Source organism: Phaethon aethereus, assembly GCF_964289735.1.
Source record: "Phaethon aethereus genome assembly, chromosome: 2".
In the NCBI taxonomy this organism is placed as follows: domain Eukaryota; kingdom Metazoa; phylum Chordata; class Aves; order Phaethontiformes; family Phaethontidae; genus Phaethon; species Phaethon aethereus.
Window position 1 is genome coordinate 25,296,066 of NC_138582.1, and position 21,842 is coordinate 25,317,907.

The window sequence follows — 21,842 nt, forward strand, 5'->3', positions numbered from 1 at the left end:
GTTGTAACCACTGAGAGGGGTGAGGGGGCGGGCCTCCACCGGCAGCCGGGTAGGTAGCGGTAGTGGCGGTTGCCTGAGAGAGGCCGGAGCCGCGGCGGCCGAGGGAGGGCGCGAGCCTCGTTTAAAGGGCCAGCGAGCTCTCACGAAAGTTGTGAAGAGTTTGGTGGTTATCGGCCCGGTGGTGCCCAGGGGTTCGGCTGGGAGCCCCCCCGCTCCGGACGGCGGGGTCGGGGGGCCGGCAGCGGCATGGAGCAGACAGCGCCCAAGAGGTAACGACCCTCCCTAGCGGCCCCTTCCTCTCCCGGAAGTGAGCGCGGCGGCACGGCCGGCGTGCGGCCTTGGGCCGACGGGGGACCGGAGGCCCCGGTCCGGCGCCGGCCTCGGGAGCCTCCGGTCCTGGACGCTGTGAGGGTGGGCGGCGGGGGCTGAGCCCTCCCCGGTGATCGCAGGGGTTGTGTTATGTTGATGAAGGTCTTCTGGGGGGGGGCTCGCCAAAATAACCGGTCCTGGGTAAACGTCCAGATGGAGGCAAGACTCTTAGGGGCTGCTTGAGTTACAAGAAGAACATTTTAATATGAAATGAGGGAAACTTCGTCACCGATAAGAGTCCCTTGTGGCCTGGGGGTCTTGTGCACTTTATAGTTCAGGTCTATGGAAGAAACCGACCTAATTAGTTGTTCTTATGTTTCCACATTAGAAAATGCCCCTGTGTCCTGCTGGTGGAGAGATGCTTGTGGGGGTGGGCGTTGCATAGTTGCAATTGCAAATCAGGGAGTGGGAAGAGACAAACATCAAGAGTATTCCCACAGTATATGTATTTTCTGAAATATACAGGCTATCTGGTCCTGTTAATTACTATGTGGGGTTTTTTTTTGAGCATTTCTCATTTGGCTTCTTTTTGCATGCGTGTGTTGTGATGTGAAACCATGAGCTTGTGCTTTAAATGTGACACTGTTGTAGTGCACAAAATAATTTTGCTTTAATCATATTTAATAAATTTAATCATATGTTTAAATTGGAACAATTCTTTCTTGGATGTAGTTACATACTACCTAGAATATCGTGTGGTGTAGAGAATGTAGTTACACAGTTTGCATGTACACTTACTGTTTTAAAGCTCCAGGTATTTTACTCTTGCTTCCTGTTAATTTAATGACAAATCTAGGGGCTACACAATATAAATTCCTAGTAGAAGATAATAAATAAATTTTTACATTCTACTTTAAAACACTTACATTCTATGTTTAAAACCTTTAAAATTCTTTAAAACAGCTTCCTGCAGGATGACAGGACTTGGGAAGAATGCAGTCTTGAACGTCTGCTGCTTTGTCCTCCAAAAATACATCGACTAACAGTTTCTGCCAGTTGAAAGCTTTGACCAAGAATTGATTCGTGGTTGTTATGCAGAGTGTTTTTAGTGGGCAATGGGGGTGGGAGGGACATGCCTACACTGTAGTTTCAGGCTGATAGTGGTGCATGTCTCAAATAAAGGAAGTAGGACAGGCACCAGCAAGGGTTTAGGGGAAGAAATTGGAATGTCTGAGGAGTAATCAATGTTACCGCCACCACTGCAAAGCTTGGGATCTGGTGATATCGAAGCATTGAAAATAAAACTTGAAGTTAGGATAACCTACAAGAACTTTTTATGGAGGATCTGGGATTTCCTTTAACTTTATTACCAAGCTGGAAGCATGTGTCTGGCCTAACTGGAAGTGAGGAGCTGTTTAAATCCTTAGATTCAGTCAGAAAGAATTAGAAAGCTATTGAGAGATCTTCTAAACTCTCTGGCATGATTTTACACTTTCCATGTTTTTTTGAAGCCTATTTCTGGAAGTTTGAATGTGATGAGAACTTAATGGATTTGTTTCTTCAGTGGGAGGGAAGATTTGAACTCAGTTTTTGTAACATATTAACCCAGGTTTTGGTAAGATTTGATCAAAGTTTTTCATAAATGTGCATATGTATCCCTTTTATCTGTTTTTTTGTACAGTTTTATGATGGTTTGGTGTTCCCAACTATTCTGCTCTGCCACCTCCTTTTTCTGCAAGTCTATAAGGAGTATAGATTATTTTTTGTGGCCTGAATTTTTTGATGCCTGCCTTCGATGCAGTAGTGGCTTGGGATGGGCACGCCATGTTTACTTGGGGAAATAGATGTGAGCACTAGACTTCTTTACCTTGGCACCTGCTGTCCACAGGAGCAGTTACTGACAGACATCTATTGCCATGATATCTGTAGTGCAAGACATTCACCTAGAGGTAGCAAGAATTCCATATGAACACTTCAAAGCTGCATGGGTGTCCTAGAATCCCAGTGTTGTCTCACATGTGTAGGGCACTTTTCCCTGTTTCCCTGTAAAGGAACACGCAACATAGTTGTGTGTTGTGTAAATCTTTAAAATCTTTAAAACAGCCCTTCAGAAAGTAGCAGGGATGATGCCCAAGCATGGAGCTTGTTAATCAATATTTTCTAGTCCTTTCTTTAAACTTGGGCAGTTTAATTTTCACTGAAATTTAAGTTTTGTGGGAAGGGAAAAGCTTGTTCTTAAAACATTAATTTTTGTGCCAATAGTCATGTATGGTCATATGGACGATAATTGTCAAGTTCCTCCTGAAAATGATGGGACAAAAGTGTAAGTTTGCTTGCGTTTTATTGGTAGACATCTAAATGTAAGTACATAATACAACAATGTAGAAGCAAGTTTAAGACAGTTTACTTGTGTGAACAGTGTAAAGCAGTATAAATGTCTTGAGGCTTTCACATGCATCTCTATTTCTGATGACTGCAGTGATTTCCCTTACTAGATTCTCTGTTAATGTATCAGTATAATTGATCCCAGCCATTCTTTTTAAATGTGCTAGTTCTTCTGCAAAATAAACCACATATTCCATGTTTCATGGAGCAGCTGTCTAGTTTTCCATAACTCATGACAGTAACTGTTCTGTTCTTTAGTCCTGCTTTATTTTTCTTTGTTAGCTTTCAGAGGTTTTTTTATGCCTACCTCTGTAGCACATCACCAATTCATTGTGTGAAGTCTGCATGTAATGCCCAAAGGACACTAAATTCATACTTTGTTTTTTCTTCATGTTGGGGGAGCAAAATGGTACCTCTTCTTGCTCTTTCAGGTCCCAATTCATATTTTTCTGATCTTTATAGAGTCATAGAATCATATTTATGCTAGGATTGGTAGTCCTGGGTGCCTCTCGCTGTTTCTAGATTTTTCTGCATTTGCTTATGGGGAGTTTTGGTGATGTACTCAATAACGCGTAAGATTCTGGTTATGCTAAGTATGAACGTTTTCTCACATCAACTGGATTTATAAAAGTAAATTTCTTTGCTAGGATGTATTTTTCTTGTTTATGAGACTAGGTGTTATGCAGACAGTCAAACCTGCTTGGAACAAGAAAATCCTTTTGACAACTGTTGTTGTCCCAGAATTGCAGCTCAGTTAGTCCTCCTGCTTTCATAACAGCTCTCCTGGAAAACTACTGAAATAGCCTAGATATCATCACTACCGATGATATTCTCGAGGAAACAAAACCAGAATGACTTTCTTCCCAGGTTTTATGCTTGTCTTCTACACATCTCCTTTAGACTTTCTCACAGACATATGTGTGTGTGTGTGTATATATATATGGCAGTTGTATCCTGTGGCCAGAATAAAACAGTGCCTGAATTTACTAATTTATTTGTTCTGTTTTAAACGCTTGTGTTATGAAAGTAGAGGACCCATGATGGAGAGGAATGAGACACCTTCTTTCTCTCTGATTGCTCTTGAGCCCTTTGCCTCTTCAGTCGTGTCTCCCCCTACTCTTGTATTTCTAGTCATGCCTTAGCAGATAGGTATTTTGATGGGTGCTCATAGTGTTCGCTTCTGTCCTGGTTTCAGCCAGGATAGAGCTGGTTTTCTTCACAGAAGCTAGTGTGAGACTGTGTTTTGGATTTGGGATGAGAAACTGTTGATAATGTGCTGATGTTTTGGGTTGTTGCTGAGCAGTCAAGGACAGTCCAGCTTCTTGTGCTGGCCTGCCAGCGAGCAGGCTGGGGGTGCACGGTGAGCTGGGAGGGGACACAGCCGGGACAGCTGACCCAGACTGGCCAAAGAGATATTTCCTACCATACGACGTCATGCCCAGTACATAAACTGGAGTTGGCCGCGGGGCGGAAATCGCTGCTCGGGGACGGGCTGTCGATCACTGGGTGGTGAGCAATTGCTGTATTGGGCATCACTTGTTCTTGTACATTCCTTTGTTGGTATTATCATTGTTGTTTCCTTCTTTCTTTCTGTCCTATTAAACCGTGTTTATCTCAACCCACGAGTTTTTTTTCCCAATTCTCTCTCCCGTCCCACTGGGGGAGGGGGAGTGAGCGAGCGGCTGCGTGGTGCTTAGTTGCCAGCTGGGGCTAAACCACGACAGCTTCCCATGTAGAACACTTTAATGCTTTTAAAAAAGCAGTATCCTTCTGAAGTGTTTGGGTTTATATGTCTTATCTTGCACATTTTCAAAGTGTGGATAGTAGGGGACACACGCACACAACTCCTGATTACGAAGCTGATTCTGAAGTCTTAGATGTGTTTCTCTGTCCCAAGTTTTAGTTGCTTGTTTTTAAGCAATATAATATTTCTAGTCTTTTCTTCTTGTAGCTGGCTGTAAAGCACTAAGTAGAATACAACAGTTGTCTTCCTCCTCCTTGCTGCTCATTAAGTTTTCATAAATGCTTTCTTTACTGCAACCCTTTCAGGGTATATCACATGCTATTCTGTAGTTAGAGCTGGAAATTCTATTAAGCTTCTAGTAAAACAAATTACAGTCTGAGTCATTAGGATCTTTCTGTGGTTCAAAGAACTGTGGTGTTAATATTGTCACTTGAACAGTGGACCTAGCGTCTGTACTGTTACCATGTATTTGAGAAGGAATGTGAAGTACTTTAAGCAGTGTATTTGCTGATGAAATCCCTGAGGTTGATGTATTTTTCTTCAGCTAAATAGGCTTTAGCGTTTAGCTGCTTTACTGTTAAGTATTATTTGGTCTTGTAACATGTTTGTCAGAGTTGGGTAATATGAAAATAGTTCTAAAACTACAGAATACTTATTTCTTTGATCTCCAGGTTGCCTCTTAAGTACCCCGGATAAACTGTTACTTGGACAGTGACTTGGTTTTGATCAGTTTATGGCTGTTTGTGATTATTTCCCTAGCTCTTCTCAAGCACTCCCAATGACTTGGTGTTAATGGTGCTGCTGGAACCTTTTGGAATGGATTTTTTTTCTCCTTCTCACTGTAGCAGTTATAGCTCTCTTGATGAGCAGGTGGAAGTGTTCTCTTAGACATCTTTCGTTGAGGTTTTCCTTTTCCTTGCAGTTACTAAAAAGTTCAGTTCCTCCACTGTTCTGTTGAGTACACCTTCTGTTACACAGCTCTTCAATCAAGTGAGAGACTTGGCTAATGGTTATGCTTTTTATTTTTGAGGCTCTGCTGTTATCGTGCATGCTTTTTGTTGGTGGCAAGCAGAGGAGGCTTGCAGTAACTTATTCTGTGAACGCTGCCTTTAAGGCTGTAGATGATCTGATCAGAGGGGAAGAAAGAATTTGAAACAAGTTAAATGAATGATTTGTTTCTTTAGTACCTATCTGCAAAATATCTCTTCCCCCCGCTTCTTTTTATTGTCTCAACTTACACTTGCTCAGTAATGAAATGTGTGCTTCCCTGCAAGATTTCAGTTCCATCTTTCTGCTTTCTAGTCTCTAACAAGCAGAGAGAGGGTGAAAAAGAAAGCAGAATTGTTATGTGTTCCTGTGTTTGATTTATAGGCTACTTTTGCAGACTTATTTAGCTGCTCTCATTTGAGTTTTCTGCTGTTTTTCTTTGTGTTCATGTGTGCCTTTCCTTTGCTGTGGGCATTTTTATTTTCCCTTAAACATATATGCTTTCCAGCTTCCTGCCTGTTTGCTGTTGCAGTCAAAGAGCAGTTCACTCACCTTTCCTTACTGATTGTGGATGCTTTTTGTATTCGTATAATTGCTACATCTGTGAAATAGTTCTCTGATATATAAACATGTAGACCCTCCTGCCCCCCGCCTTGCTTTCCTTGTTTAATTAACACTAATCCATGCGACCTGTGCACTTATACAATTACTTTAAGTTTTTGTCTTTACTTAGATAGTTGGCAGTAACAAGTCTCTTCTGACTTGGGAATTCCTTCATCAGTCATTTCGCTTTAATTTTTATTATTTTTTGTATGTTGCAGAATTGCATCTCTTAATATGAAGGAGTTTCTTTTGAACACTTTTCTTCCAGTGTTAGATTTGACAACCTTTTCTGCCTATGCCCTCCTCCCTTCTCATATTCTGTATTCGTTTCCAGGAAAGTGTCACAGGATAACATATTTTCCGTAAGTTCTCAACAATCTGCTGTGCTTCAAAGTTTCTTTTTTTTTTTTTCCCCCCTTTTTCTTCCTCCTGCATATGGAATTCATTGTCTATCTAACACTACAGCACCAGCTATTCTTCAGCTCATCTTCTACTTTAGTAGTACCCTTGACTATCATGTGGAGTTAACTTGTTATTTCAATCTTGCAGCAAAATTCCCTATAACTTTTAGGGTGAAGGATTTACATGTTGCAGCTGCCTGACCTCAGTACAATGTGTGTGTGGTGATATTTTCCTGTGCTATGTTCACTGTCGGCTCCATTGCAAGCTTGCAGCCAAGTTGTGTTCTGAGATCTGCTGGGAGTCTGGGGGGCTAGATAGATGGGAATGCTGGAGTCCGGGGAAAGGCTAGAACTGCTGGTAAAGGACAAAGGATAGTTGTAAGAGTGGGTTGAAGGTGCTGGGAGAAATTGTAGGGTGATAGTGAGTGATTTGAGACTGTGTGAGAGAGAACCAGAGGGCGAAATATGGTGGTGCTATTTAATTAGAGATTTTGTTGCACCTGTCCCTATGTACATTCACAAAGATGCAGGAAGGACTTTCCCAACAACTCTGAGGAGGTCAGTGTTCTGCTAGCTCCTGTGAAGGTGAAGTGCTACCATATGCTCTCAGAGTCATCTTGACTCTGGGTTCTGCTTTTTTTTTGGATGTAATTCACTGGTTTCTGAGTGACGTAGTTTAGAAATGGGTGAAAGATTGGTTTATACTTTCTTAGGTAACAACATGGTATACTCTAGGCAGTAATGAGTATGTGTTTGCATGCTGGCTGTTTTTTGACAAAAGGTGAGCTCTACTGTATTCTTTGGCTGTTTCTGCTTTAGCAGTTTGCACAGTGAATTGCTCCCATGCTGCTTTGGATTGAGCAAACATTAGTGGGAAGGTGATAATGACAAAAATTGTCATAACTTTCTCCGTATTATGATGGTTGAGTAATATTTTATCACTGTACTTTTATTAGACAGTCCCTTTTCATTGGAATATGTTTTTCTTTATGATCTTTGTTTTTCTGTCCGCTTGTATGAAAATTTGCTTGAGTTCTGTGTCTTCCTCCCCACTCTGCAACAAACAAAAAACTTTTGTCTGTCTTTCAGCAAACTGAAAAAGCTAAGTGAAGATAGTTTAACTAAGCAGCCTGAAGAAGTCTTTGATGTTCTGGAGAAACTTGGTGAAGGGTAAGTGCAGCTATTTATGAGGGGATGGGATCAGAGGGAGACAGTACATAAAGCATGTGTTTGGAATATTAAGTTACAGAGAGAGTGACTGTAAATGTCCTAAGGAATGCTTCTCTAGACAAGTTTTAATAATAAAGCAAATGCACACATTAGTAGACTTCCATGCTTCCTCAAATATATTTATGCTTTTTTGATGTCCCTTGTTTATTAAGGCAGCAAATGTGCTTGGGCCTGTACTGGAGTTAGATACTCCAGTATCTAACTCGACAAAGATTCATTCTTCAGAGGCGTGTCTTTTCTGAAGTCTGGACAGAACTAAATTTTTTGCAGCCTGAAAAACCCCTCAAAAACCCTGAAAAACCCCTACATGAACATATGGCTTCTGTGACTTTTAAACTGCTCCTCGTTTCTCTTTTATGCAGAAACTTTTATCTTGTTTAAAAAAAAAAAATCCCTTTCTTGTATTTTTAGGTCTTATGGTAGTGTGTTTAAAGCAATACACAAAGAGTCTGGACAAGTTGTAGCAATTAAACAGGTCCCCGTGGAGTCAGATCTTCAAGAAATAATTAAAGAAATCTCTATAATGCAACAATGTGACAGGTAGGTATGACAGTTCTGCTCCCTTTCTAAAAGTCTATGTGAAAATGTGTTTGTACTTGTGGATATAGCTGAAATACATGCAGCTGCAACTTTTTTTTTTTTACATGGAAAATTAAATCAGTCTGTGTTGGACAATTTACTTAAAGGAATCACTTTGCAGACCTCCTCCTATCCTTAGCTTGGATTGAAGGAAGTACAAATAGTGGACATAACAGAAACTGTTGGTAGAGTACTTTGCCCCTGCTTAGAATTCTATATGCTTGCTTCATTTTACTTGCACTGGCAAGCCCGAAGGTTAATATTTCCTGTAAAAATATCTTAGGCTTTGTGAATTCAGAGTTACCTGTTTCAGGTGATCGATAAAGATGTTTCTAGCACAAGATTAATGGCTAGTAGTTAACTTCCTAAACAGTATTCTATCGGTTGCCTTTTTTGTGCAGGAACATACCTTTTAAAAAGTGAACAATCTTCTAATAGTTCTGAAGAAGGACTGTTAACCTTACACTTGTTCGCGAACGATGTATCTTGTGATTACTAGTAATGTAGCAATCGGGAGTGGAAGGAAGCCTTAACATCAAGTGTCTGCAAGGATGCAGAAATTACTTAGCATTTCCTCTTTTCTATGGAGTTATAAATTTTTTATTTGTATATTTTTTGGGGATGATCTTTTAAGGTTTTCGCTATAACTTCAAAGTCAGATTTGCTAGGGTATGTCTTTTCATGTCTGATCAGTTGTACAAGAGTCCATTGTTTGTGACTCAAAGTGCAAAGAGGAAAGCTTTGCACTCTAGTTAGACAAAACTTTTTTTAAAATACTGATTGCTTTAGTCATTAACTTGGTGAATTGTATTGTAGCAAGTGGTCTGTTATTTCTCAATTGTGTTTGTGTTTCTGTGGTGGGTCAGCGCTGAAGTTCTGTCTTTAAATGAAAAACTTGCTCTTGTTTGGCAATTAGCAGTACTCATTCCAGATTTAAAGATAATCCTTTTAATGCAGTCTAAATTAATTGAGATTTGTTGCTGAATGTTTTGCTCAGGTGTTACATGGAGCTTGATTGTACTGCTCCACAGCATCTTGTCTATGGGGTTGTGAAGGAGGAGAGAAGGTTCAAATAGTTATCCTTAAATATAGGTATAGACACCTCAAAGTTACATTGTATCTAGCACATGAGACTGCAACAGTTCTTCAAAATTCTTTAGAATTTAGAACCTGCAAGCCCTGATCTGAGTATTTGTGACCTATGAACACACTGGACCTTGTAATCCATTCCCTTCTGGCATTGACTGCCCTGAATGTTAGAAGCTTATTAAATATGTAGGCAGGGAATGCAAGAGAAAGGAAGGATTTACATGTTTTCCCACATTCCCCACAGATGTGTGATAAGGTTATTTCAGATGGGACTAAAAGGATTTGGGACCCTTGAGGTTTTTTTGGGTCTCCTCTTAGTCTCACAGGGATGAAAAGGATTATTTTTGCCTGTCTGGGCAATTGGAGTTTTGTAACAGGTACCTGTTAAAAAGGAAGCAGCAATCTTGTTTGCCGCCTTAATTGTGGGACTAGATTTGATCCCCAGAGTAGGTCCTCAGCTCTTCGTGTGCACTGGAAAAGGAGTTAAAATATGTTCACTTTGATTCTTCTCGTTGCTGTGCTCTTAATTCTTTTTATCTCCCCTGCTTCATTTCTTTCCCCTTATATAAAGGAAGACATTGAATAAATTGGAAAATAGTACCTTATGAATTCTCAGAGTTCTTCTGTGGGGTCAATGATAGGAAGCAGCCCATAGTCACTGCACGGGCTTGAGCCATGTGAGCTGACTGGAAGCAGTGGTGTAGGTTGTAGTGTGCGTATATGTCTGTTAGTACTAGGACAGGACTGAAATAGATATTTGAAACAAATGCCTCTAAAATATACTGACAGAGAAAAGAGGTGGTGATACTTGAGAATCTTCTCAATTTTTCACCATTCTTTCTGTATTATGCTTTTTGTGACATTTTCATTCTTGTCCTACTTACCATCTTATTCCTGTGTCCCCTGCCCTGCTCCCTTTTCTCTGTCCTTGTTCTTTGTTTCCTGCTTTTCTTTGAACAACACGTTGCATTTAGTATCTACAGGACGTGTACTATTGTATAACTTTTTTAAGAGTAAGAGTTCAGAATTTTAAAACACAAAGTCTTTCTTCACTGGACAAGATACAGCCATTCTCTGGTTGAAGGGAAGGGTTGGGCTGCAGCGCTGCACCATGTGCTTGTATATGTGTCGTGCCTTCGTGCAAATACAGTCTTGTGCAGTACTGATGGGAGGCATGATGCACTTTTTAGCACTTTATTTTCACATGTGATGATTCCACAGATATTACAGAAACGCACTGAGCTATTGCAGTATCTCAAATAAAAGGTGATTAAATCTTAACGCTTTACTCTTTCATGCCTGTTTCTAGAACTAGCTACACTGTATATGCTGAAGCTCTTCTAATGGGAAAAAATGTAGATTCTAAGACAAGCAGTTGATAAGGAAAAGGCTGGCTCATGTAGCTAACTGGGACAAGGCTTTAAGCAAATGTGAACAGTGTTTGGAGATTGCACAGTGCTTGATGTTTTGAAAAGATCATTTTGTCCTGATTTGTAATAATAAACCAGTTTTGCTTGGAATACTAGCATAGTGTAAATCTGGCAAGAGATGGACATGGAAATTGGTGGGTTTTTTTCAGGAGTAATAGTAACCTTCCTCCCTTCAGGAATTCATAAGGGGTAAGGTCAGTATGTCATACTTGTATACAGTAGACATTTTGACTTGTTGGGAGGGAATTGACCCACCTTGCCTTCTGTAAAGGCAAGTTCCTATAGTACTAACAGTTGGTCTTTAATGAAGTAGTTTGCCAATAGTTTTGATCTATCTTTTATAAAGATTAGCATCATGTTGCAGGAGGCAGCCATAGGTCCTGTCTTTTTCTTACATCAGTTTTCTAACAAAAAAAATGTTGCTGCTGAAAAACACAGTTCCTTGTGCCAACACAAAATAGTGTTTGGTTCCACCCCATAATGCAGGTGTTCTGACCAGAAGCCACTGTCCAAGAGCTCAGTATCTTACTTCCTGACTTTGTGGTAGATGGATGGCAATCTAACTGTAACCTCCTTTGCTTAAGTTCCTGCAAAAAAATCCCTCCAAGCTTTTTTTTTTCCATAAATACACCATCTAATCACTTTTCTGAAGGATGATACTTGTTATGTTTACCACATCTGTTTCTGCCTTTGTTTTGCAAGTGACTCTGAGGAAGCATTATGTCAAGTGACAAACTGATTAGTAACAAAGCACTGTGTTTCATTTATGACAGTAGTATCTCTTCACATGAGACACTTCAATATGAAAATGTGTGTGCAAATCTAGAAGTCTTATTCAAACCAGTGCTAGATTCTGTTTAATATGGAAGCCTAGATCTGTACTTGAAATAAGTTCATGCTTGCAAAGCCAGGAAAATATGGGTGAGTTTCCACTTTTTTTTTTGCTCTGGAGAGGAGACAAGAAGGTAATCTTTTTAAGAAGGGAAACATGCAATAACTTTGTGAGAAGAATTAAAAATTAAGAGAGGTCTTAGAGGAGGGAAAAACAAAGCTTTATATCAGATGACTAGTGTTTGGTCTAGTCAAATATGTCTGTATTTGAAGATCACTGAAAGCTTGTGATACATACATATATGTATAGTAGTGCCTTTATGATTTTATTAAGCAGTCAGACTTTATTCTAACAAGGTATTGGTTAAGATAATTACAATTTAAAAATGTATTTTTTTACACTTGCTCTTTAGCTATGTTAGTGTGTGTAAAACTGTAATTTTTAACACTTGTGATGATTTTTTTTTTCTTACTAAGAACTCATCTATTTATCTTACTGTTTTTCCTCATCTAGTCCCTATGTTGTCAAGTACTATGGCAGCTATTTTAAGAACACAGATCTATGGATTGTTATGGAATATTGTGGAGCTGGCTCTGTTTCGGACATAATTAGACTTCGAAATAAAACGGTGAGTTTTTTGGGGGCTGCTTTTTTTTTTTTCCAAAAAATGCATAACATGATTAAAATTGAACTGTGAATTAAGACTAAAAGCCAGAATAAAAGTCAGAGTTACGAGACAAGATCTTTGCTGATGCCAGGGAGCATATCTGTGCCTTGGTTCCTCAGGAAACAAGCTTGTGCACTTTTTCTGACTATCTGTTTGTCCATTCCTCTGTGGAGTGATAATCAACAGAAAGAAATGCATATTTTGAAATATGGAGATCCTGTAAGTTTCTTCAAAATTACTGCTTTGTACAAGGCAAAACTGTGTTCAGCTTCTTCCCCCTACCCCTTCTACCTCACAGTCTGACAGCAGGCCACTTAGGACATGCATGGTTTGGAAACAGGCATAGAATTGTCTTGTTCCCACTCCGTAATTAGAGAGCATGAGAAGTAATTGGCATTACTCAAGGAATGAGAAGGGGAAGGGATGCCAATTAAGGAATGTGAGATGGAACCAAAACGAGGGTTGTATGGAAGAGTCTTAACGGGCTTGTAACAGCAGTAGTGTAGAGGAAGATGCAAACCTGTAGGAAGCAGGCTTTGTTAGTTCTACTTAAGAAACAGCTTCTCTGAAAAAAATGTTGTTGTAGATGTCAAATAATCTTTAGTTCCTTTGAGTCCATTGTCTTCAGTAGTGGGCTGGAACATAAGGTATTCATTTAACAGCAAGCACTGTGAGATGACCCACCACTTGCTAGCTTTTCACATTTTGTTAATGTGCCCTGAAATGTTCCTTGCACCGTACCTGGGAGTAGAGAGGGAAGGAGGAGGAGGAAAAACAACGTTTAGGCTTAGAAAATGAGATGTAATGGAAAATGGAATTAGATTTATTTGGAAGTGGGGGTGATGTCCAGACTAGAGGCAACCCCTTTGGAAAAGGTGGCTTGCATCAGGGCTGCTATAATGTTGAACTGATGACTGGGGAAAAGCCAAAAACAATGGGAGATTGCTAGAGTTCCTGCAACCTTTAAAAGTGGTGTCCTTACAGTTGTATATTATCCAAGGGTCAGTAGCTCTAATAAGAAATGGTGCAAGCTAGTCCAGAATTTAAAAAAAAAAAAAGGTCCCCTTTAAAGCGGGATTTAGAAAAATGAGGAAACTTGTGTGTGCATTGATAGAAAATGCTAGAAATTTTTATTTAAAAAAAAAAGGTGTGTGTATTTATATTAAATAAGAGAAACTAGGTTGCCTGACTTACTAATTTTAGGACATTGATATAGTAGAGATATTAGAGATTTGAGGGGAAGACCTGAGTCTCAGAGCAAATGCATACCTATGATCAGACAAACTAACACTTCTACTGCTGCTTGCGGTTGGAGTTGATGTGATTAAATAGCATAAATTATTTTCTAAGAAGTAAAATAATCAATAAATACATAGATACATGTAATGAGAGTAAGGCAAAAATAAGGTAATTTGCAAAGGCAAGTCATGCAGCGCATGGTTAGTAGAGCTCTATGAAGGAGTTGTTGGACACACAAATAGTGCTGGTTGGTGTAAAGTTGGTCTGGATGTGCTTCATACTGAAAGATTTATGAACAGACTTCCACACCGGAGGTTCTTCAAGAAACACACCTGTAATGGAGTAAATGAGGGGTTCTGTTGTAGATGGGTAGTTGCTTTAAATATAAAAAAAAGAGGGTGTGAGTAAATGGGCATTTTCGGAATACTACGTGGGTCTGTGCTGTCCTCTTTGGGGAAGAGGGTAGAATACTGATGGAGAGGGGTTATATTCCTAGCAGTAAAAACAGGGAAAGACTTGAAAGGCTTTGCGGTACTGAGCGTCTGACTGAGAAAATAAGCATAAGTAAATGTGAAGAGATACATTTGACTTGGTGGGGGAGGCAAAGTCTTTATATATAGGTTCACGAGCACTTCAGCTACAAGTTAAGAAATAATTGAACAAGTAAAGTGGTTGGCAAAAATTACAATAGTATCAAGGACATAACAGAATTGTGGAAGTTAGAGAAAGGTGGCAAGGATGATCAGAAGTAAAGAATACTTCTGTAGAAGGAGATATTAAATAGATTAGGATACTCTGTGTTGAGAAGAGGTATGTGGAGGGAGAGGCATGGTGGAAAGCTTTGTGCTACTCATAGTTTACAAAAAAAAGGAGTAAGATATGGCTACATCTTACTGTTTATTACAAAATAAGAGATTGCTTTTCTTTAGTAGATCCAAAGCCAAAATTTTTTTCTCTACACATGATGATGAGGTACACTGCATAGTTATAGAAGATCTTATAGATTCTAAGAGTTTGTTTTCAAAAGGCAATTGAGTAAGACGAGGGAAAAATGACTGTGGCTGAATGCAAATATTTAATGGCTGGAGCAGGAAATCCATGTGCTTCAGATCTTTTGGAAGGTGAAGCAGACAACTATCACTGTTTAGTTGACGTGCTTACATTCAGACAGGCTACCAGGCTAGATGGAACTTTTTTATTCTGGTTTAGGATAGGGGGTGTTCTGTTTGCTTTGCTTTTTTTGTTATACACAAATCTTTCATTTTTCACTTGCTGTTCATACATCTTGCAAGTTTTGGATGATTCAGACAGAGGCTTTGGACTTGTTTGAATTCTCTTGCTCTTTGTGGAACAGTGACCTTATCACCCACACTACTGTGTGATGGAAAGCTTGTGACTCTGTTACTGGTATGAGGCTCCTTAAAGTACTTCAGCATTCTGTTGGTGACCTTAATTTTATTTTTTTTTTTTAAATGGAAACAAGAAGTGGTTTCACTGTACTTTTCACACGAAAAAAAGAAATGTTTTCATTTAGAAGTGATGTCAGAATGTTTATTAAATAGGCCCAGACACACTGGGTTATGTGTTTTGTAATTTTCTTAAGTTGTCAAATGAAGACTGTGGCTGGGCCAAGGAAAAAATTATTTCCCACTTTTCCATACGAAGGGAAAAGAAACTGAGGAAGAGAGCTGCAGTAAGAGTTCGTACTTTAATGCAATGGTCATTAGAATTATCGTTTGGACTCGATGATCTTAAAGGTCTTTTCCAACCTAAATGATTCTATGATCTTACTTTGATAAGTTATAGGAAAAGGTGGATGTCTTCTCATATTTGGGGAGAAAACATTACTACTCGTTTGCCCTTGTTGCTTAGTTCTAAAACTAAGAATTTACTGATCTTCTCTTTCTGTATCTGTGTTTCCCCTACTTCTTCAAAAGTTTTTTTTGTTTGCCTAGAAAATGAACAACACCGGGCTTTGCTCTAATGGTCCAAAAATGAGGGAAGCGGAATTCAAAGTTAAGAAAATATCTAGTGACTGTTGGGAGCCTGTTCGTATAGAGAGGTTTTCTGCTTGACAGGAGCAGGTTCTTGTCCAAGAGGCCCAAAGCCACTACTTTGAAGTTAAATTGACCCCTGGAATTCTCTCCTGGAGTCTTTTAGCATGGCAGGCAGATCATCAACCCTAGAGCAAGCTTATGATACCTTTTAGCTCATCTGAGGTGTGATGTTCCTCAGTCCAAGGCAACAAAGCTGTAAATCTAGTTTTGTCTGCTTTTCTCAGAGACTGATTTGGGAGGTACATGTATCTCATGTCAAACTGTGGGTTGCTGCCAGAAAAGGCAGTTCTGCTGTTATCCTTCAACCTGGCTGATGTGTTCCTGCCTTTTCTATGCCTCAGATACACTGACTGTGTGGCTGCAGGGTGATCTTGGCTAAGCTTGATGATCTGATGCAGGTACTTTTTCCTCTCTAGTCTATCCTCCCCAGCCTTCGTGAGCTAAGTCAGGACTTAATGTGGCAGCACAGTGGCTTGATCTGATGCAAGAGAGACATCAGGAATGAGCAGTGAGGAAAGGGAAGGAAAAGAAGGAATGAGACTGACGTTTTCAGTGGCAGCTTGTAATAGAATGAGATAAAGTATTGCTTCACATTGTAATTAAGTCCTTCTGGCTGCTATTAACATATCAGGGAGTATTGACACACCAGCAGCCCTGCCTCTCTACTGATAATTTAGGGTGTGCTTGCTCATCCACTGATCATGATTAACTGAGTCATTGTAATCTTGTCTCTTTTGGGGACCAAATTTAGTTGGCTCTAGCGTACCACGTAGTGGTATGAGACAAAGTTTGAGTGGTATGAGACATAGTTTATGAGACAAAACCTTCTTCTTTGGGACAGTATTGTAAGTGACAAGTGTGGCAATGTACTACTGTACAGGTGGCGTGCTGTTGGGTCCAGAGTTTCTGCATCTTGTATCTAAACTGTAACTTTCTTTACATACTAATTTATTTATCAGTTGCATCAATTTATTTATCAGTTGCATATACATTGCTTCATGTCTTCTGATTGATTATCTTCTGCCATGTTTTCTTAGCTAATTACTTTTTTCATGTGTGTAAGGTCCGGTAATTTCATTTGAATAGTGTATCTGAATTTCTAGATGCTGTGTTTGAATGTCCTTCTGTTTTTGCTTGCTCTGTATGTTACCATGGGGGCCAGGGCAGACCTTTGTTACCTTCTCTGGGCTAAAGGCACTTTGCTTATAAGAGTATTATTTTGCAATTTTAAGCAGTCATATTTTCAGTAATTTCACAGTTAAAATAGTTTTAATTTGTAGGCCTCTGCTGCACTGAAGTACATGTGAATTGCAGTTGTAAATTGGTCATCTAAGGCCTAATAACTCTTACATTTTCTGTTTTAAGTAGCACCTATCACAGTATAACTTCCTCAGTTGAGCCCACATAGCCAGCCACTCCATACACACAGACTGAAATTCCTTCTGTGCTGGTTAACTTGTTTAACTCATCTCAGTGGCCAGAAGTGATGGCAATGGACAAGTCCATCCTGAATATACTGCTAACCATGTTCTGTCAGTAAGCCTTCCGGGAGGTGAACTGAATCAATGGGCTAGTCAGCTGTGTTATTGTTTAGAGACTGATCTTTAGGCCAAGACTCTTCAAGTACTTCTCTTCCTCAGTCTGGCTGCGTAGAAGAAGAAAGGGTTGGTCCCAAATGTCCTGGCTGCCTTATTCTGTGTCTAGCCTTACAAAGCAAGGTAGTCTATACTCGCTTCTGCAATGCAACACAGAGATTATTCAGTGCTTGTTTAATAAAAATCCTTATTAGGGCTCTGAATGATTGACTTAAATAAACTCTGGGTGGCATTATCTCAATTTTTTTCCTTAGTTCTTTAGAGTAGCATTGTAGGTTCCTTTTAAAAATGGGTTGTGGTGTCTGAATCTCAAAATGATAGACTGTTCTTGCAACCTTGCAGTAAAACTGTATCGAACTGCTTGGAAACTGCTTGCCCAGTGAGCATGGGTTCATGGAAGGCAGGTCCTGCTTGACCAACCTGATTTCCTTCTAGGACCAGGTGACCTGCCTAGTGGATGAGGGAAGGGCTGTGGATATTGTCTACCTGGACTTTAGAAAAGCCTTTGACAGCATCTCCCACAGCATTCTCCTGGAGAAACTGGCGGCTCGTGGCTTAGACAGGTTTACTCTTCGCTGGGTAAAGAACTGGCTGGATGGCCGAGCCCAGAGAGTTGTGGTGAACAGCGTTAAATCCGGCTGGCGGCCGGTCACAAGTGGTGTTCCTCAGGGCTCAGTTCTGGGGCTGGTCTTGTTCAGTATCTTTACTGATGACCTGGATGAGGGAATTGAGTGCTCCCTCAGTAAGTTTGCAGACGACACTAACTTGGGTGGGAGTGTTGATCTGCTGGAGGATAGGAGGGCTCTGCAGAGGGATCTGGACAGGCTGGATCGATGGGCAGAGGTCAACTGTATGAGGTTTAATAAGGCCAAGTGCAGGGTCCTGCACTTGGGTCACAGCAATGCTACAGGCTTGGGGAGGAGTGGCTGGAGAGCTGCCCGGCAGAAAAGGACCTGGGGGTGCTGGTTGACCCATCTGAGTATCAGCCAGCAGTGTGCCCAGGTGGCCAAGAAGTCCAGTAGTGTCCTGGCCTGTATCAGAAATAGTGAGGCCAGCAGGAGTAGGGAAGTGTTTGTGCCCCTGTACTCGTCACTGGTGAGGCCGCGCCTTGAATCCTGTGTTCAGTTTTGGGCCCCTCACTACAAGAAGGATGTTGAGGCGCTGGAGCGTGTCCAGAGAAGGGCAACGAAGCTGGTGAGGGGTCTGGAGCACAAGTCTTAAGGGGAATGGCTGAGGGAGCTGGGGTTGTTCAGTCTGGAGAAGAGGAGGCTGAGGGGAGACCTCATCGTTCTCTACAACTACCTGAAAGGGGGTTGTGGCGATGAGGGTGTTGGTCTCTTCTCCCAAGTAACTAGTGACAGAACGAGAGGAAATGGCCTCAAGTTGCGCCAAGGGGAGGTTTAGATTGGATATTAGGAAAAATTTCTTCACCGAGAGAGTGGTCAGGCATTGGAACAGGCTGCCCATGGAGGTGGTGGAGTCGCCATCTCTGGAAGTGTTCAAAAAATGTGTGGATGTGGCGCTTCAGGACATGGTTTAGGGGGCATGGTGGCTCTGGATTAACGGTTGGACTTGATGATCTTAAAGGTCTTTTCCAACCTTAATGATTCTGTGAAATTAGCTCATAGGAGAAAACTGTTTTTTATCTCGGGAGGAAAAAAAGTGTTTGTTGTTTGTGTGCCAGAAATAAGATGCATGTTGTGTTGGTTGATTGTCATGAAAGAAGAGCAAGTTAGAGCTACCCCGTTACTCATCTGTTTTCAAAATAACTATATTACATGCAAATAAGGCTGCCAAAAAAGCATTCAGAAGTTGGAAAGTTTCAGAATTAAGATTGGCCACACAGCATTCTCTGGTACATGTGCGGTGTGAAACATTTAATTATGCTCTTTTCCCCCTTTTTTTCAGGACTCTGTTAGTGGATCATGCTCAATCAGTGAGGAATCACTGTATAGGCTACTAAAGTAGTATATAATCTCAGGTCTGGTGTTTGTTTGCAAAATGCTGGAAGAGTTGCTCTGAAGACAGAATTATCTTTCCCCAAACTTTTAACTAACCTTTGTCTTTCTATTAAAATAAATATTATTATTAACTAGTCAGATATTGCTATGAACATCTACAGGTCAGTTCCAAGGAGAATTAGCTTCCTGGGTGTTTTCTGTAGTTTCTCACCTAGCTTACCTGAGGTAGGTGCATAAAATGTTGGGGATCCATTTTGTGGGCAGTCTTAAAACTGTTGGTAGCCATGTAATATTATAAATGCTTAGTATCGTATAATTCACTGACTTTCTGTTTTTAAAATGTGCTTCTTGGAAGAAAGCTTACAAAATACAACTTCAGTTCTAGTGGCTGTGTTTGCTGGGTTTCACAGTGATTCTATTTGCTACTGATTTCTTTCTGCAGTTGGGTCACTGCTAAAAGCTGAGAGAGGCTATAATATGTTGAGGGAGGGTAGAATTTTCATGTTTTTTCTGATCTGTACAGACTGTGTAGTTGCATATTTAACAGACCTCCTTTCTCTCCCTATCTTCCCCCAAGTTTTATAAGGCAAATCGGGGAGGGTTTATGGAGAATGGCAGAAGTTGCATCTGTGGTTTGAAGTGAGTTACTAATTTTTCAATTTGAGCTGCTGAAGATTTTTCGAATAAAAGATTGTTAGAATTACCTAATGTAAGCAACAGCTTCCCCCCCTCCCTTGTCTATAATTTTTTGTAATGCTGGTTTTAATTTGCTGAAACAATAATATGACCATGTAGACACAGAATATAAAGGAATTTATACTAACGTGTTCTAATTGGAGGTAGCTGTTTAAATTAAAGTTTAATCAGGGCAGTCCTCTATTGGTACCCCGTATATACCTCACCTCACAAAACACTCACTCACAAAGTCTTATTCCTGTTATACTAAAGGGTGGAAGTTTAACCTTATTGTCTCCATACAATGCCCTCTCTTCTCAAAGAACCCCATCATTTTTTGCCTTGGAGAGCCAGAAATATCAGCAGAATTGTTAATGTCTTTCCAGTTTGACTCAATCTCTCTTCATATAAAATTCTAATCCAGGCAATAAAAAATTTGTCTCAATCTAAGGAATTAAGCCAAGTTTCATTGAGGTTGGAACAACATATCCTTCTTCCGTATGTATTTTATTTTACGGTATCAGAATCTGTGTTTAAAGTTGGGATGGATTTATTGCTGTATAGTGTGGTGAGGAAGGGGAGGAAATGTAGGAAAACTGCAGGTAAAAGAAAGGTTACTCTATTGAAATTGGATCTTTATTTTGGACGTGGTGAGAAAGGAGGTGAGCAGTGTGTCACTGATTTGAAGTGATAATTTTAATTTGGAGGGACCTCTGGAAGTCATCTAGTTGAATATTCTGTTCCAAGAAAGGTGAATTTTGAAGTTTGATTAGGTTGATCAAGAACTCTTTCAGTTGAGTCTTGAAAATCGGAAAAGGGAGAGATTCAGCAGTCCATCTCTGCAGCCTAGTGAACTTCTTGTATCTAACCGAACTTCCTTTGTGACAAATTTCTGACTGTTGCCCATTTTCCTTTTTCTCTGCCACTCTGAGAAATGTCTGCCTCTGTGAGGATTTTTTTTTTTTATTCCCCCTTTAGATTGTTGAAAATTACACTGAAATATCCACTCTTCTTCAGACAAGACAAACCTTGCTCTGTCGACTTTGTACATCATGTGCTCTAGCCCTCACTGCTGGACTTTATCCTGTTTGTCAGCATTTCTTTTACAGTAGCCTGAAACTGGGCACAGTGTTCCAGATTTGGCTTTAAAAGTGCTAAGTAAAGGGGAATTGCTGACTGTGTTTTTCTGATGAAGACCAATATGCCTTCCCTGCTGTGAGGGTATATTGCTGACTCATATTCAACTTGTCTACTGGAGCCACCCCAGAACCTTTCCTGCAGCAATGCTACCTGTCCCATTGATCCCCAGGCCATACTATTCACGGTTTGGGGTTCTTCTGCCCAAGGTGTGGGACTTCACCTTTGTTGAACTTCAAGTTTGTTGTAAACCTAATTCCTCCAGCTTGTTGAGGTCCTCCTGAGTGGCAGGCCTGCCTTCTCCTGTATTGACAGCTTCTTCCCAGTTTCATGTTATCCACAAACATGATGGGGCTGTGTTCTAGATCACTGTCCAGGTTGTTGATGAAGATGTTGGAGTATTCACCGTAGTATCAACTTCTGAGGAATATCACTTATAGCTGGCTGTTGGTTACTTTTTGAATGACCATTGAGCCCAGTGGTCCAGCCAGTTGTTCTTCCACAACTTCTCCATGATTCCCCAGATTGGCTAAAAAGATACTATCAGAGACTGTCAACAGTCTTTGTAAACTCAAACTAAATTACCTCCTCTGTTATCTCTTCATCCTCACAGGAAGGTGGCCAGGTTAATCTGTCATGATTTCCTTCTGGTAAACTTGTGCTGGCTGTTTCCAGTCACCTTTTTGCCCTTTGTATGTCTAGAAATTAGCTTCTGTGAGGATTTGCTCCATGATATCACAGGGACTGAGCATAAGCTGGCCAGCCTGTAATTACTCAAGTCATTCTTCTTGCCCTTTTTGAAGACGGTGTCATAAGGGACATCCCCTGATTTGCTGTGAATTTTTAAAGCTGATAAGAAGTAGTCCTGAGTTGGCACTAGCCAGCTCCTTGGCACCTTTGAATGCACCTCATCTGCTCTCAT

At 40.4% G+C, this 21,842-nt stretch overlaps 1 protein-coding gene across 1 annotated transcript in view; it reads left to right on the plus strand.

The window, feature by feature from the left end:
- Positions 1 to 246: 246 nt before the first annotated feature.
- Positions 247 to 21,842, plus strand: part of STK3 (serine/threonine kinase 3) — a gene marked incomplete at its 5' end in the record, with an annotated part of 138,508 nt that continues 116,912 nt past the window's right edge. Inside the window, 4 exons of the mRNA XM_082014798.1 lie at positions 247 to 269; positions 7,519 to 7,599; positions 8,071 to 8,199; positions 12,103 to 12,217. Coding sequence (XP_081870924.1) covers positions 247 to 269; positions 7,519 to 7,599; positions 8,071 to 8,199; positions 12,103 to 12,217 — 348 coding nt within the window. The remainder of the gene's footprint in view (positions 270 to 7,518; positions 7,600 to 8,070; positions 8,200 to 12,102; positions 12,218 to 21,842) is intronic.